General features: G+C 36.9%; 1 protein-coding gene across 2 annotated transcripts in view; it reads right to left on the reverse strand.

Moving 5' to 3' along the window:
• The window catches only part of SYT14 (synaptotagmin 14), a 216,597-nt gene that overhangs the window by 57,073 nt on the left and 140,623 nt on the right, over positions 1-18,901 (reverse strand). For both annotated transcript variants that reach the window (XM_045838675.1, XM_045838674.1), the window contains one exon: positions 17,738-18,187. In XM_045838675.1, coding sequence (XP_045694631.1) covers positions 17,738-18,187 — 450 coding nt within the window. The remainder of the gene's footprint in view (positions 1-17,737; positions 18,188-18,901) is intronic.

An 18,901-nucleotide genomic window follows, 5' to 3' on the forward strand; every position in this document is an offset into this window, starting at 1 on the left:
GAACTAACAAGCAAAACAGAGACAAACTCATGGATAGGGAGCAGGCAGACAGCTTGGGGGCAGGCAGGTTAGGGGGTGAAAGGATCAAATAAAAAGGAAAAAGGACTCATGGACATGGACACCAGTGTGGTGACTGCTGGGGTGGGGGGAAAGGGTAAAAGGGGGATATATGGTAATGGAAAATAACAAAAAAAAATTAAAAGAGTTAAAATATTTATAATTCAGACTTAATAATTACTCAAAATATATTTTGAAAAAGTTGTATTTTAAAAACATTCAAGGCCTGAATTACTAGTTGCTTGTATTGTTGCTCCCTTCCTTTCCAGATCGCTGTTTTCTGATTTTGACACATGAAAAACCCATCATAGTATTTTCTACTAACACCTATCTAAGATTACTTTAGGACAATAAATTTATTCACACGTGAACAAGACCCAATAAACAGTATTAGTTAATATTCACCAAGTTCCTACCTTGTGCCAGAGAGGTTCTAAATTCTTTACATGGTTTCTGTTTTCACAAAAATTTTATGAGACGGCTATTCTTGTTATCCTCTTTTACAAATGAAGAAAATGAGAAACAGAGAGGTTGTCTGCACCCAACAGCACACAGTCAACAAGAAGCAGGGAACGGAAACAGATGTGAAAGCAGAGACAGCGCCTCTGTGTTCCCGACCTCTATGCTACAACTCTCCTAAGTGCAAAAATAAACTCCATCTTGAAAATCTAATAACTATGTAATTTTATACGATAAATCATAAATGGGTTGGTATAAACAAGCCATTTTTAAAACTTGAACACAACTTAAGGGACAACACCAGCTTTCATTTCAAGTAAAACATACCCTCCAGAATAAATTGTTTAATATGAAAAAAGGACTTATAATACATGCTGTTTTCCATGAACTAAATGGTATCTTATTCCTTTAAAAATGAGCTAAATTAAAATTCAAGTACTACACTTTACTTTTTTATTGTAGAATATTACAAGATAAATAACTAATTATATGTTATATAGTTTTATTACACATTAGGAAATTAAAAACTCTGTGCACCAAACTTACCAGTTTTTAGTTTCTATTAGCTCGTCTAGCTTTCTCTACTAGCACAAATGTAACGAGCCCCGTTCTAAGCCTCAGGTCCCCAAAGTGACATACAATAAGAACAACACTGTAAACAGGTTCTTTACACAGCATTTAGAAACAACTGTCAGAGGTAAAGGAAAGACAAAAATCATTATTTTTTGTAACACCAGAGAATATCTATACTATAAAACCATAAATTATGATAGAATGATTCAAGTTAAATTAAGGAAATCTATTTTATTTCAGATTAACTAATTTTTTTAAATTTTTAAATTATATGTTATTGATTATACTCTTATAGTTGTCCCAGTTTCCCTTGGCCCCACCTACCCAGCAACCTCCTCTCCCTCAGGCAGTCTCCACACCATAGTTCATGTTCGTGGGTCATGCATGTAAGTTCTTTGGCTACTCCATTTCCTATACTGTACTTTACATCCCCATGGCTATTCTGTTTAACTATTTGTTAACTTTATGTACCTATTTGTACTTGTTAATCTCCTCACCTCTTCACCCATTATCTCACACCCCCCTCCCATCTGGCAACCATCAAAACGCCCTCTGTATCCATGACTCTGTGTCTGTTCTTCTACTTTGCTTAGTTTGTTTTCTGATTCAATTGTTGATAGATACATATTTATTGCTATTTTGTTTTTTTAAAAATGTTTTTTTAAAGATTTTATTTATTTATACTTAGAGGGGAAGGGAAGGAGAGAGGGAGAGAAATACCAAGTGTATGGTTGCTTCTCATGAGCCCCTCACTGAGGACCTGATCCGCAACCCAGGCAAGTGCCCTGACTGGGTATCAAACTGGCGACCATTCGGTTTTTGGCCTGCACTCAATCCACTGAGCTACAGCAGCCAGGGCTATTGCTATTTTATTGTACATACTTTTGAACAACTTTTTCTTAAATAAGTTACTTTAACATTTCATATAGCAATGGTTTGGTGACAATGAACTTTAATTTTTTCTTATCTGGGAGGCTCTTTATCTGCCCTCCGATTCTAAATGATAACTTTGATAGGTAGAGCAATCTTGACTATAGGTCCCTGGTTTTCACGATTTTGAATATTTCTTGCCAGTCTCTTCTAGTCTACAAAATTTCTATTGACAAATCAGCTGACGGTCTTATGGGAACTCCTTCGTAGGTAACTAACTTCTTTTCTCTACCTACTTTTAAGATTCTCTCTTGATCTTTAACCCTCGGCATTTTAATTATGAAGTGTCTTGGGGTGGGGCTTTTGCATTCATCTTGTTTGGGACTCTCTGTGCCTCCTGGAATTGCATGTCTATTTCCTTTACCGCATTAGGGACATTTTCTCTCATTATTTTTTCATACAGATTTCCAATTTCTTGCTCTTTCTTTTCTCTTTCTGGACCCCTATGATGCGTAAGTTGGATCTCTTGAAGTTGTCTCACATGCAGCTTATACTATCCTCCTTTTTTTTTATTCTTATTTCTTCTTATAGTTATGATTGATTACTTTTTTGCTTCCTCATGTTCCAAATCATTGATCTGATTCTCGGCTTCATCCACTCTACTGTTGTTTTCCTATAAATTGTTCTTTATTTCGATTAGTGTATCTTTTGTTTCTGACTGAATCTTTTTTATGCTGTTGAGGTCCCCACTACATTCCTTGAGCATCCTTATAACCAGTGTTGTTTAAATATTTTTTTATTGTTATTCTAGTACAATGCCCCAATTTTTCACCCTTTGCCCTCCTCTGCCCATCCCAACTCCTGCTCCCACAGTCAATTCCCACAGTTATCCATATCCATGCATCATTCATACATGTTTTTTAACTAGTCCCTTCCCCTTCTTTCCACCATTACCCTCACTGTCTCCTCCAGTCATTGTCAGTCTATTCCATCTTTCCATGCCTGCCTGTGGTTCTGTTTTGTTCGTTAGTTTACTTTGTTCATTACATTCCTCTTATATAGGTGAGATCATACAGTATTTGTCTTTCAGCAACCAGCTTATTTCACTTAGCATGATATTCTCCATTTCTATCTATGCTGTCAAAAAGATAGGAGTTCTTTCTTTCTGCTGTGTAGTATTCCATTGTGTAAATGTACCATAGTTTTTTTTTATTTTAATCATTGTTCAAATACAGTTTTCTCCTTTTTACTATGTACCATAGTTTTTTAATCCACTCATTTACTCAGGGGCACTTAGGATGTTTCCAGCACTTGGCTATTGTAAATAGCGCTGATGTGAACATAGGGGTGCATAAAAGTTCTTTTGAATTGGTAATTCAGGATTCTTAGGCTATACCCCCAGCAGCAAAATTGCTGGGTCAAAAGGCAGTTCCATTTTTAGTTTTTTGACAAAATTCCATACTGCTTCCACAGTGGCTTCACCAGTCTTCATTCTCTCCAACAGTGTACTAGCTTTCCCTTTTCTCCGCATCCCTACCAGCATTTGTTGTTTGATTTACTGATGATTTACCAATCAAATGGTTTGATTTACCATTATGATAGGTGTGAGGTGGTATCTCATTGTGGTTTTAATTTGCATCTCTCTTAATGGCTAGTGATGTTGAGCATTTTTTCATATGCCCATTGTTGGGAATCACCTTACCTGGTTTCAGAAGCTGTAACCCCCCATGGCTAAGGCTGAGTGAGAGACCTTGGGACAATAAGCCACTAAGAAGACAAAGTTTATCTCTGTGGCAGGGATGCCACCTCTGCTCCCTTTTACTTCACCCTACTTGGCCCCGGGCAGATGACTGGTTAGCCAATGACAGGTAAGATTCCTCAAGAGGGACAACCTAAGACAGGCATAGTCTTGAAGGGGCCCTCAGGGAAGGACTTGGGGGCCTATAAAAAAGGGGGTGATGGACCCTCGCCCCTGGGCTTTGACATAACCTGAGTCATCATTCTGTCTGCAAGAAGTCTCCCAATCTCTTGGCTACCTTAATTAAGCCTGAAACAATGACAGAGGGTGGTGCAGCCCTGTGCTGGAAAGGGCAGGTGCCCCAGGGCGATCAAGCCTAAAAAAGAATGCATAAAATCCTGTGAAACCTGCTTTGTTAAGAATATCCTCAATTTAAATGATAAGGGTCCAAGCAGAGAATGAATTTGTTTCCCCAAAGTTTTATGGCCCTTTAGCTATCTGACCCTGATTCAGAATAAGCCCTCAGAGTTCTTTGTATGTTATCTATTGTTTGATCTTGCTGCCTGACAATGACTGATGAACTTTACCTGTATTCCTATGTAAATTAAACCCAATAAAAGCCCACTGAGGAACAGGCTCCTGGCCCTTCTCCTTTGAGAGATCCACCACCATTCCTCCCCAAGCAGATCATGTCTTGGTAGATTTATTCTCATCCATGGCAGAGCCCATCTGTATGTTCTCCTTGGAGAAGTGTCTATTCAGGTCCTTTGCCTATTTAATTGGATTGTTTTTCTATTGTTGAGTTGTATGAGTTCTTTATATATTTCAGAGAACAATTAAATATCATAAACAGAAAGCAGGGGGAAAATCCTATTTATTACAGCAACAAGAAAAATAAGGTACCTAGGAATAAATTTAACCAAGGAGGTAAAAGACCTATACTCAGAAAACTGAGAACACTGAAGAAAGACATTAAGGAAGATACAAATAAATGAAAGCATATATCATGTTCATGGATTGGAAGAATTAACATCATTAAAATGTCCACACTGCCCAAAGCAATCTATAGATTCAATGCAATTCCCATTAAAATACCAATGGCATATTTCACAGATCTAAAATAAATATTTCAAAATTTTGTATGGAAACAAAAAAGACCCCAAATAGCTTCAGCAATATTGAGGAAGAACAACAAAGTAGGAGGGATAACAATACCTGACATCAAACTATACTACAAGGTCACTGTAATCAAAACGATCTGGTACAGGTATAAGAACAGACACATAGATCAATGGAACAGAATAGAGAACCCAGAAATAAACCCAAGGCTCTATGGTCAATTAATATTTGACAAAGGGGTCACAGCATACAAAGTGATAAAAATACCCTATTCAGTAAATGGTGTTGAGAGAACTGGACTGGTACATGCAAAAAAATTAAACTAGACCACCAAGTTACACCATACAGCAGAATAAACTCAAAGTGGATAAAAGATATAAATATTAGTCGTGACACCAAAGAAATCTTAAAGCAAAACAGGCAGTAAAATTTCTGATATCCCATGTAGCAATATTTTTGCCAATACATCTCCTAGGACAAGGGAAATAAAGGAAAAATAAACAATGGGGACTACATCAAATTAAAAAGCTTCTGCATGGCAAAAGAAATCATCATCAAAATGAAAAGGGACCAACCATATAGGAGAACATTTTTGCCAATGATACACTGCACAAGGGTTTGATCTTCAAAATACATAAAGAACTCATATGGTTTAACCAGTGTTTTGGATCTGCATCTATCTGATAGATTGCTTATCTCTATTCTTAGTTCTTTTTCTCATGTTTTGCTCTTTTCTTTCATTTGGGCCATGTTTCGTTCTCTCCTCATTTTGGCAGCCTCCCTGCGTTTGTTTCATCTATTAGGTAGAGCTGCTATGACTCTGTCCTAGTAGTGTGCCTAACGTAGGTGTCCTGTAGGGTCCAGTGGCACAGCCCCTCGTTATTACTCAGGCTGGACACTTGAGGTGCACCCTTTCTGTGGGCTGAGTACACCCTCCTCTTGCAATAGAGCCTTGATTGCTTTGGCAGGTCAATGGGACGGATTTACCCAGGCCAGTCAGCTCCAAGGACTGGCTGTGACCACTGACCACCAACCTCTGCCTTCCCAGGATGATCAGCTGTTCAGAGGCAGGGTGGTGGTGCTCCGACATGGTCTGTAACTGTCCTGTGGGTGCACAGGCTCTGGGGTTTCCTGGGCATGCAGGCCAAGGTTGGCCCCTACTTGTGTTCTGCCTGGGCCACCCTCTATGAGCTAAAAAGTGACCTGAAATGGCTGCTACTTGCGCTGGGCTTGAAGATTCCCAGGCGAAGCCAAGTTGTGCCTATGCTGGGTGCTGCTAGTACCAGGCCTGGGCTACTTAGCAAGAAGTACAGAGGCTGAGGACTCACTGAGGGCAACTGTTGCTTGTTTGAGAGGACTTAGGAAGTTGTGAAGCATGAGCCAAGACTACCCATTAATATGGAAAAGTCACTGTTAAAAGTTTGGGTGGACCTTTAAGTTGGGTGGGATGGAGACTCAGGGGATCTCCAGAGTAGGGCAAACAGTGTTAGCCAGGTTGATGGAGGCTCAGATATGGCACAACCTGTCAGCTGTGTTCTGCGAGGGGAAGGCCAGAAAAACGACAATGGTCTCTGCCTGCCTTTCTGACTGGGAGAAAGCTCTCCCTCAGCTCCCACCTTTATGCCAGATACTTCAGTTCCTCCCCTTATGCCACCGGTGCCTTTCAACATGCTACCACAGTGGTGGAGTTCAGAGGTAGTGAGTCTGAGTGGGGGGTCTTTAAGGGAACTGCTCGGGACTCCAGCAGTTCTTCCACCAACTCAATCACAGCTGGGTTTTGCAGCCAGAAGTTGTGGGGACTTATCTTCCTTGCACTGGAACCCTGGGTTGGGACTCCTCATTCCCAGGACATTCCCTCCAGATTTTTATCCTTCACACGTGGACATGGGACCAGCCCATTCCACATCTCCACCCCTCCTACCAGTCTGGATAAATGTGGTTTCTCTACTTCTTTAGTTGACAGACTCCCATGCAGCTAGATTTTCTGACAGTTATGAGTGACAGTTGTTCTATAGTTGTGATTTTCATGTGGTTGTGATCAAGGATATGAGCCGTGTTTACCTATGCCACCATCTTGACTTTATGTACAACTAATATTTCTACTCTACAAAGATTTCCACATTCCTCATCACTTTAAAAGATTACAACCTTGTGAAGTACAGTAAATCCTCACTTAACGTTGGTAGGTTCCGAGACTTGAAGCAAAACAACGTGTAATGAAACCAATTTTACCATAGGTTAGTTGACATAAACAAGAGTTAAGTTCCTACAGTGTGTCTCATCAGTGACGTAACAAAATGACATTGAACTATTTGAGGACCTGATGTACTCTAGTCGGGTGGCATTACTGTCCCAATTGCTAATGTGTCTGCTATGGAGAATTAGCCTCCTCAACAGAACAGGCCTTTGTCTAATCAATACCTAAAAATGAATTTTGCTAGAACAGAAGCTCTTGGTAGTGAATGAACACACACGGTCCTTGCAGGTCTATGTCATTTCCAGTGACAGAAATCATTTCCATCTGTCTGCTTCATATAAACAGCATCAGCAATTTATGTACAGGGTTATCATGTACAATTATTTTATGACCATAAGTATTCTTTGCCCTGAATAGAGTAAAATAAAATGTGACTTTCAAATAGATATTTATTTGTCTCATTACACATCCCTACTGAATCTACAGAAGAAATGTGATGGTGAGACTGAAAACCCACTAATAAAAGATTTCCTTCAACTTTAATTCTTAAAAATTAAGTTCTTTTGGCCCTGGTCAAATAGCTCGGTTGGTTAGAACAGCAGCACCATACATCAAGGTTGCCAGTTTGATCCCTAGTCAGGGTACCTAAAGAATCAACCAATGAATGCATAATGAAGTAGAACAACAAATAGATATTTTTCTCTGCCTGTCTCTCTACATTCCTTCCCCCCTCTCTAAAATCAATCAATAATAACATAAAAAATAAGTTCTTTTGTCCCACACCTGATCTTGTTTATAAAGGCTATATCTTACCTATTTATGATTTTCTGTTTTCAGTATTCCTTAAGCTCAGACATCACCATAGGAACATAAATGCATCAAGTATAAAACTGCTTCTTTTCTAAATTAAATTTCAAGTTATCTAGAGAAAAAACTTTTTTTTGTAGTTAGTATTAATTAGTTCTCTTTAAATTCTCATTGCACATCTAAACAGGCATTACCTTGGAAAAGTAGCACTAAACCCTGCCAACCTCAAAACAAATGTTGCAGAAGATATAAACACAATTCTTTTGGAAGAAATGTCCTCCATATTATTAATTCAGATAAAAACAAACACTAAAAGCAATATTATTACTATTGGTTGGTTTGTAAAATATATTCTGATAAAATACCTTTTCATATCTAGCATTTTTCAAAAATAGTACCACTTTAATAGGTTTCCAATGAAGAACCTACTACTTTAGATTCTTTTAAGACTTTAAGTGTGAAAATCCCGAAATTAAGATTTGGGTTTTTTAAACACATTTGCCCACTGGATACTGCCCTGCTATTTAGTATTAACATGATAGGGGAAATGACAAGGAAAAATAAAATGTTGCTTCTCTTTGTTATTTCTTTTATTTCTAAAGGGCAGACCTCAAGAACAACCTCATTCAACGTTATTGTTTATTACCATTTGTCCACCCAATGGTAAGATAATAAACAAGAAGCACAGTAGATACAGCTATTTTATTATTGTGAAACAACCCAGAAGAAAGAGAACTGTTGACGGTACTGAAAGTACTTCTTTAAAAAACAAACGTAATTTCACAGCTGTTGGTAATAATAATGAGGCTGGCATATACTCGCGATGTTCACCAACTAGATTCTCCAAAGGAATACTTTTTTAAATAGTGGACAATATTTAGAATTTAAATGTTATGTATCTCCACATGTTTCTGTAAAGAATATTATTTTATTCCCCCTTGCTCTTTTTTAATGAATTTTAGTGTCCTTAATTATAGAATATGTTGCTCACTTGTACCCAAATTTACCTATCTTACTCCAGTCTAAAATGACCAAATAGTACTCTTTTTCCATGAAGTTTTTGTTACAACCAACTGAAATCTGTATCTTAGAAAAGTTAACTGCATAAAATAAAATACAGCATGAGAGGACAATACCAGTACTTTAAGCTTATCTTTTAATTTGCTGGTTTATTTTTTTTAAATAACATACACTAAACAAAGTATATGGGGCAGTACTTGGCAGTTTACAGATTCTCACTTGGATAGTTCAGCTAAAAGAATGCCAGTGAGTTGCTTGGAGTTTTCTATTCCCTGCACTAAATATTAAAAGTTTTAGTCACAAAGTTTTCAGTTTCCTCACTCAATTTCTTGCATTTTTCAAAAATTTTCAAAATTTATTGAGGCTTAACATTTAAAGTTGACTTCTTTTTACCCTGCAAACCAAGAATCTAATTTACACACACAAAGCTTCCTTTTTTGCTCTAGTTTAGCCTCTCCCTTTCATTGGAAGATTTATCTGATAACAATCCTCCTGGTGAGACTAGTTACTCCTCTCTACCAACAACACAGGCTCCCTCCGTTGCCCTTTGAACCACGGCCTCTCAGTAAGTCTGTAACTGGTTGTAAGTGAGGGAGCCATGACTCACTGCTGCTGTTGTCTAGGGAACTGAATTGCACCCATGCAACCTCTCCATCAGCAGTAATTTTTATCTGTGATCGTTAGTTTATCATGAAGTATTTATTTTAAATTGCTTTATGATGAAGTGTAATCTACATTTAGAAAAATGTAGATCTTTATTGGTAACGGTAGTACATGAATTACAGTGAATATTAAAATAGATGAAGCTAAGTTTTAAGTGGTATTTGCTAATGTAGCCTACAGTATGATTCACAGAGGGATACACAGTTCAATTATAGATAGAAGCAATAATTTACCTCTCTTAGAAATAAAAGTAATAGTACTAAAATCAAACTAAATTAATTCAATCCATTAACATAAAAATAGGCTATTTTTGAGATACAAGGATTTTAGAAATTGAAAGTTGAAATTACAAGTTATTAAAAGAAGATCAACACTGCAGTTAGGTCTTAAGGAAGTCTGGTCACTCTTAGGAAACTGTGGCACTATACACTCTAGAAGGTGAAACCATAAAGCATGTTATGTTCCTAATTCATCAATTATTTAAAAATAAAATGATTGCCAATGTGTCCTTATTTACCCTGAGATACATACTTATTTGATCCAGGTCAAAAAAGATTCCTAATAGGACTGTTTTTAAAGATACTGGGATCTATCGGGTAATTATATATATATGGAACTTAGAATTTTAAAATGATCAAGTTTATATGAACATATTGGTGAATCAATTTAAAAGTGTTCATTAAATACCTATGTTCTAGATTCTATGAAAAATACCATCTAAGTAAAACACATACACTCTCTTCTCAAAAAGTTTAAAATCTAAAAGATAGACAACAAGTCTGATAAAAAAGAAAGCATAATCAGCTGCAAAAAAACCCAAACCCACCAGAAGCAGTAACTTAGAAATAATATGCACCATATGCACTCATTCACCCATCGATCCATTCAACACTTATAAAGCAATCACCACTAAATATTTGGTATACAAAGATAGATTAAGATCTAGTTAAATTATATTAGAAAAAAATCAAACAAATTTCTATAGAGATGGAATTTAAATTAGGCTTTAAACAAAATATGAGATTTAATTTGATAGTCAAATAGTTAAATTATGATTGGAGTCGACATTTGGATACTCACTCTCACCACTATTACCCAAGATAGTATTGGAAGTCCTAGACATAGCAAACAGACAAGAAAAAGAAATAAAAGGCATCCAAATTGGAAAGAAGTAAACTGTCACTATTTGCAAATGACATACTATATATAGAAGACCCTAAAGAACCCACCAAAAGTTAATAGAATTAACAAAAGAATTCAGTGAAGTAGCAGGAGAAAAAATTAATGTAAAGAAATCCATCGTATACCCATATACTAAAGATAATCAGAAGAAATTAAGAAAACAACTCTATTTACAACTGCATTAAAAAAATCCTAGTAATAAATGTAACTAAGGAAGTGAAATAACTATAATCTGAAAAATGTAAAACACTGAAGAAATTTAAGAGAACACAAATAAATGGAAGGATATACCATACTTATGTATTGTTAAGGATTAGTATCATTAAAATGACCATACTACCAAAAGCAATCAACAGACTGAATGCAATCACTATCAAAGTACCAATGACATTTTAGTACAATGTAAATGAAGACGAGTCCCCGGTACTGGCTGTATCTTCTACCTTAACATTCATTCTGCTAGTCTCTGAACTTCTTCACTAACAAACTTCCATTATGTTCCTCCTTTTCAGAATTTTCATGATGCCTTTGGTACTTCTGACCTATAGTAAACTTTGCCAGAACTTTAGTTTCTTCTCTACGCCCCCAAAACCTTGTTTTAATTGAAACCCGATTCTTCTCTGAGGATGTATCATCCTTTGCAGACTTTTCATTGTGATTATTCCCTCATTCCCTTTTCCCTCAGGCCAAAAGGCTTCAGGATCAGGAAGCAAAGTCCTCTGCTGCTTTTTCAAACATTGCTCCTCTAAAATTGTGGAAAAGAATAACTATTTTCCTTTAAGGCTCATGTTATCCTGTCCACATAAACATTTTATCCTGAAAATTTCATCTTCATTCCCTAAACATTTCTTCTTCGTTCCTCGAGAACAATGACTCTTGATTTAACCTTCTTTTACATTTCAATTTCTACCACCATCTTTTGTGACTTCAAAATCTATGTGGATAACCCACCCAAAATCCTGCCCTTTCCTGATCAACTTATCCCTCTCCAGTGATTTCACCTTTTGTTTCATCTCGGATGCGCATTTCCACCATCACTGGACCCTTGTCATCTCATACCATTAAGTTAAAACATTCTCCTTTCTAACCACAGTCCCTGAACTTGCCCTGTTTCTCTTCAGCCCCTCTTCTCATGTGTGTTCCTTGGTATCTTTGGGACTTTCGGTCCACTAACCTTCTCACTTCCCCCCGCCTAGCAATCCCGTTCTAGCTTCACCTCTCTCTTTCTTCCACTCAGATTTCATGGTCCATAATTTCAATAAATACCTTGAAAATATTTTTGCTTCTCTCTGTTCATCCCAGACACATCAATTAATATCTCCAATTACCTCTCCTACAGCTTGTTACACTCCATCTTTTTATTTTAGCATTTGCTTAGTATTTAAACATGACCAAGTCTCTCCTAATCTGAAAAACATCTTTCTAGAACCCCCAATTTCCAAATACTGTCCTCTCTTCATGTTTTCACAGCCAAACTTGGTAGAAAAGTTGTCTACATGACTGCCAGCCTAGTCTGGAATCTGGCCTCGCAGCCTCACCAACACCGGTCCCCTCCATGGCTACCCATTACCTCCATACCCTAAATGCAGCGGACAGTTTTCAATATGGGTTCCCTAGGCAGCATCTGACCAAGTTGATTATATCTTCCTTCATAACTTTATTCTTGGTTTTTGTGACATTTTACTACCTCTTTCTTCTTACCCTACCCCTCCCTTTCTTCAATCTTTAAATCTAGGCATTCTTGAGGATCCACTGTTCTCACTCCTCAGACAGTCCCACCCACTAACATGTCTACTTCCTATAACTTCTCTGTATTTACACAGACATAAAATATGAAACCAGATTTTATAAATATAGACATCTAGACACATATTAGGAACCCTCCTCATTAGACCTTAAGAAAAGTTAAGTTTTCCACAAGGCCGTATCTTTCCTCTTACTCCTTTGCTCACCCTAAAAAAATTCTCGCTAGGAACTGATCTGTTTTTTCACCTTCACTAAACTGACCAGGGTCCAAATTCCCTGACCATTTATGACTCCATTTTTTTTTTAAATTGATGAATGATTTTCATAAATTACCCAAATAATACAGAAATAAATAAAGATGGAAATATAAAAATCACCTTAAATTTTACTACCCATAAATTGTTATTAAGTGAACATCTTGCAGGCATCATTCTATAAATACGTACAAATAGTAGTAGGAACAGAAATAACTTTATAAAAAGTGGGATCAAACTGTAGCTTTTTATTTTATAATCCATTTTACTTTATGTAAGCTTAATAGAAGGCAATGAAATAAAATTGAATTTTACATAAATATTTCTTCCTGACAGATTATTTTTTAAAATAAGTGAGATTTCTCTAAGTTAACACTAAGGGAGCAGCCATGAAGAAAAAGAATAAATAGGGAATACCTACAGACTTGATTTATATGCGTATAGCTATATAAAGGTATTTGCTGGAGACTTCATAAATTGGTAAAGAATATCCTGCCAAGATGAAAAGCAGACTCACAGAATGTTTTGTGGGTACTCACCTCAACAAAGAAGTGATCTGCACATCTAATATTCAGTTTCGGTTCCCAGTTGTCTAGAGCAGAGGTCAGCAAACTTTTTCTGTAGAGCTAGATAGTAATATATTTTACACCCTGTGGACTCTATTCATTTTCTTTTGTTTTTTTATTTTTGCTTTTTGTAGTTCAAAACCTTTCTTTTTTATTTTAATTTTTTAAGTATACTGTATTGATTGTGCTATTACAATTGTCCCAGTTTTTCCCCTTTTGCCCCCCTCCCTCTGCCAGTTGCTCCTGTTCCTTCCAACAATCCGCCCCTTAGTTCACGTCCCTGGATTGTGCATTTAAATTCTTTGGCTCTTCCATTTCCTATGCTGTTCTAACTTCCCCACCTATTTTGTTACTAACAATTATGCTTCTTAATCCCTGTACCATTTCCCCCTTCTCCTCCTTCCCCCTCCCAGCTGATAAAACCTCCAAATGATCTCCATATCTGTGATTCTATTCATGCTCTGGTTGTTTGCTTTGTTTGTTTCTTTGTTTTAGAATCAGTTGATGATAGTTTTGAATTTGTTGCCTTTTTAATGTTCATGGTTTTGATCTTCTTTTCCTTAAATTATTCCCTGTAATAGTTCATATAATAATGGCTTGGTGATGATGAATTCCTTTACCTTTATCTTGTTTGGGAAGCACTTGATCTGTTCTTTGATTCTAAATGATAACTTTGCTGGATAAAGTAATCTAGGTTGTAGATCTTTTCTTTTCTTTTTTTTATTGTTGTTCAATTATAGTTGTCCCCCTTTTCCCCCCATTACTCTCTCCTGCCCTACCCAAGGTAGGGACCTTCCACTTTCAGTCTCCCCACCCCATCATTGTCTTTGTCCATGGGTCCTTTGTACATGTTCCTTGACTTGTCCCTTTCCCTTCTTTCCCCCTCCCATCTCCCCTCTGGTCACTGTCAGTTTGTTCTTCACTTCCATCACTTTGAATACTTCTTGCCAGTCCTTTCTTGCCTGCAAAGTTCCTTTTGAGAAATCAGCTGATAGTCTTATGCGAACTCCTTTGTAGTTTAACGCTCTGCTTTTCTCTTGCTGCTTTTAAGATTTCTCTTTATTTTTAACCTTTGGCATTTTAATTATGATGTGTCTTGATGTGCTCTTCTTTGGGTCCAACTTGTTTGGGACTCTGTGCTTCCAGGATTTGTGTGTCTATTTCCTTCAAATTAGGGAAGTTTTCTTTCATTATTTTTTCAAATAAGTTTTGACTTTCTTGCTCCTCCTCTTCTTTTTTTGGCATCCTTATGATTTGGATGTCCCAGAGGTTCCTAAGCCTGTCCTCATTTTTTAAAAATTCTTGTTTCTTCTTTTTGTTCTGGTTGAATGTTTCTCTCTTCCTTATGTTTCAAATCATTGATTTGAATCCTGGCTTCCTTCCCTTCTCTGTTGGTTTCCTGTGGATTATTCTTTCTTTCCCTTAGTGTACTCTTCATTTTGTCCTTTATTTTTTGCCATATTCAAGGAGTTCTCTGAGCATCCTGATAACTAGTGTGTCGAATGAACTCTGCATCTGATAGGTTGGCTATCTGTTTCCTTTTTTCTGGGGTTTTGTTCTGTTCTTTCATTTTTCTTTGTCTCCTCAATTTAGTAGCCTCCCTGTGTTTGTTTCTGTGTATTAGGTAGAGCTGCTTTTACTCCCTGTCTTAATAGTGTGGCCTATTGTAGAAAAGGCATCTTTAAATTGTGTGGGGCAGAGCCTTAGATAATTGCCAGGGTGGGGTAACCCACTTCATCACTTTGTGGCTGTGTGGAGAGGGTTTGGAGAGGGGACAATACCGCTGCCTGGCTTCTTGCAGTTCACCTGGCACTTGCCCTGTTTTCAGTCACTTCACCCCCTTCCCATGTGTGACTGGTGCCCTTCCAGCTGCTGCCGTGGTGGTGAATTCTGGAGTGGATAGGTGTGCGTATGTTCTAAGTCTATGCTAGCTCTTTAAGTGGTGAAAACCTGGCAGTTTCTTCAGCTGCCCCAATCCCTGCTGGTTTTTATAGCGAGAAGTAAAGGGGATCTATCTTCTTAGTGCTGGAACCCTGAGCTGCGTGGCCTGAGGCTGGGATAGCTCATTCCCAAGGTATCCCTCCTGTCCTTTCCACCACCACTGCTGCCACCATTCCACTCCCACTCCCCTTCTCTGCCCATCTCTGTAACTCTGCACATCCTACCCATCTGGATGAATGTGTCTTTTTTTAAATTGTTGGTTGCCAGACTTCCAATATAGGTTGATCTTCTGACGGCTCTGGGTATTAGTTTTGAAATCTGGTTGTAATTCTTTCTCTGGCTGTGCAAGGAGGCAAAGTGTGGCTACCTATGTTTCCATCTTGACTGGAAGTCTGTGTTAGTTTTCTACTGATGTGTAGTAAGTTACTTCAATCTTCACAGGTTTAAAAATACCCATTTATTATTTCACTGTTTCTGCAAGTCAAAAGTCTGGGTGGGTTCAACTGGGTTCTCTGTTATGGATCTTACAAGGCTGTGACCAAGGTGTTGGCTCAGCTGGGCTCTTATTCTTCGGGAAGAGTCGTCCTCCAAGTTCACTCAGGTGCTGGCCAGATTCAGTTCCTTGCAGTTGTAGGACTGAGGTCCCTACATTCTTGCAGGCAGTTGGCCAGAGCTCTTAGAGGCCTCCCCTTCAGCTCCTCAAGGCCACTCTTAGGTCCTTCTACGATGACCCAGTCCACCTCAGCAACAAAGAACTGCGTGTTGAATCACACTCATGCTTTAAGTTAATTTTTTCTACTACCAATTAGAGGAACTCTTTGCTTTTAAAGGGTTCACATAATGGAGTTAGGCCCACCCAGATAATACATTATCTTAATGTCAACTGACTGATAACCTTAATTACTTCTTCAAAATCCTTTTGCCATTTAATATAACATAATCACAGGAGTAATACTAGGGAATGAAGGTCATGAGGACCATTTTAGAATTCTGCCTGCTATAGTCTGCCCCCTGGCCCCCATGGGTCACATACATCTGACATGTAAAATGTATTCACCCTAGTTTAAGGTTCTTAAAAGTCTCATCCTACTACATTATCAGTTCAAAGTAAAAAGACCCAATACATGAATCTAAATCTCATCATCTCAAAGTCCAAAATCTCGTCCAAATCATCTGCTCTTATCTAAATCATGGCTCTTGATGTAACAACTCTTGGGCAAAATTCTTCCTACTTATGAACCTCTGTAACTAAAGAGACAAACTATCAACCACAAACACTTCAACACTTAAAAATTTAAAAACCAAAAGGTGACAGTAAATATAGTATATTCCTATGGGTTTATAGGATACTATTTAGCCTTGGGTAGGCAAATTGGTAACTTGTTACAATTTAAAATTTCAGAATGGACAATTTTAGGAAATGCCTTTAAAAAATGAAATAAACAATATATCAGAGGAAGAGAAAAAAGTGAAGGTCAATTAAATATTGTGCCATTCTTAGTATGCCTTTTAAACTTTCTCATTATTTAATCCGAGTGATCAGTAGCTAAAACGGTATGGGGTTCCATTGTGAATGACAGTCCTATAAGATCAAATGCTGCATGGTATAAATTCAATGGGACTCTAATCTCAGACTTATGCTTATACATTTAAAAGCTTAAAAACAACCCTAAAATATGATAACATTGTTTTACAATATAAATCTATTCTGAAATCTGTATATTTATAATATAAAAATGTTTTTTAGTCAGTATAACAGAGATGAGTAAATTTAATTCATAATTTACATTTATAGCGTATCACAGATATTTTCATAATCTAAGTAACTATGTGGCATAATGCATCTCCCTGGTTGAAATAAACAGTGCGGCTTTCTGATGATCTGTAATGCCTTGTGGGAACTTAGTTAAAAATACAGGGAGACACACACACACACACACACACACACACACACGTATATGATCAGAACCTAGAAGAAAAAGAGGAAAGGAAGAACAACTCATAGCACTAAATTTAAGTATTCTTCCAGAAATACTAGCAAATCTTTGTTTAAAAGGGTGGAAAATATAACAAGGCCATTGTTTTTGAACCTTTAAAAATTATTTCACAGCAGTTCCGGAAAGACAGTCATGACCTAGGCAGCAGTACATCTTCTCTACAAGCAAACAGCATCAAAGCAGACATAGAGCTAGACAGTTCTTAACGTAGCACCTACTTCTACCCTGGAAAGAAAACAATATATTCTACACGGCATTCAGATGATGTCACAATAACCATCTAATAAATGTTTAACAAAGGAACAAGTGTTTAAGATACTGGGATAGACTCTGTGAAGGATAAAATACATAAAATAAATCATATATAATCTTCAAGGGCAACCTCTATAGATGGGAAAAATTTATACCTACCTATTCAGGGCTTAGGAATTTTGTAAAGGTAATATTACTATACAAAAAATAGAAGGAAAAGGATGTTGGGTATATCATATTAAAATTGTGCATACCACGAACTTAATTGTATGTGGGCTATTTGATCAGATACTCACAGAATGATTGTAAGAAGGTTCCAATATCACAGGTAATGACATTTTCCCTTGAAGATTCAATTTTGTTAAATAAAAAATCTTTTCCCCCACAATCTTTTCTTTTTTCATGCGATGTACACCATACAGTCTAAATCGAACTGCATAATTTCCAATCATCTCAGATTCAACATGGTTAAATTTGAATGTTTCTGTGAAGACAGGGCATGGTCCTCTCTGGATGCTGGTTTTTGCTCTCTGTTTCTTTATAGGTAGAAGAACAAGGTGTACTTGCCATGAGTTGCCACCTGTCCTGTTATATGTTGGGATATCTGTGACAGCTGTCACTGTTACCAGAAGCTTCTGTTCTTGTGAGTCATAGTCAAAAGTCACATCCAGTGTGCCATATTTAGCTTCTGGCTCAGGATCAAAAGGTTTGGGAAGCTGTGAAGATGATCCTTGAGCTGACATATCCTAAGAAAAGCAAATTTAAATGTGTTCAGTTTTAACTCTATTATTTAATCTAGCATGTAAATAAATACCTGATAGGAGGAGGATGTGAGAACTGTTTTGATTTGGTACCACAAAGAAAGTAATAATAGTTAACAGTCTACTGCAAGCAGAAGCTACTCTACAGGGCCACTGTCGTTATAAGTGGTAAGTTAAACTCAAAAACTTATCATAAAGAGACAGAATTTGAAATTCACCATCACAATTTTGAGGAAGTTGGGATATGTTTTTATAATGAGAATTGAAAATATGTACTTCAACATGTAGGAAACTACTAAATTTTACTTTCAACATTATAAACAATGCAACTGACAGCTCAACATTAGGCTGGAGAACAAAAGAACATAAATATTTTAAGTATAATGCTATTGAAAAACTGGTCCCATTTTCAAAGTTTGTTCTAAAACACTCCCATCTATAACAGAATATAGACACATTTAGGCATGAAAATCAATAGAAATGTGAAATACGAAATTATAAATACAAAGGCCTCAAAATATTTTTAGCCAAATACTTATTTCCTATAATATACACTATTTTTTAGTTGAATTTAAAATTATATATTATTTCTGATACTAATTACTACTGAAAATGGCAAAATAATATACATTTCAAAAGTTTAAGAAAGATGAAATCTGTTCATTTTAATTATGCAATGAAAAAAATTGTACCTGTTTT

The sequence above is a fragment of the Phyllostomus hastatus genome, unplaced genomic scaffold (assembly GCF_019186645.2).
Source record: "Phyllostomus hastatus isolate PE091 unplaced genomic scaffold, TTU_PhHast_1.1 phas_contig_283, whole genome shotgun sequence".
Lineage (NCBI taxonomy): Eukaryota > Metazoa > Chordata > Mammalia > Chiroptera > Phyllostomidae > Phyllostomus > Phyllostomus hastatus.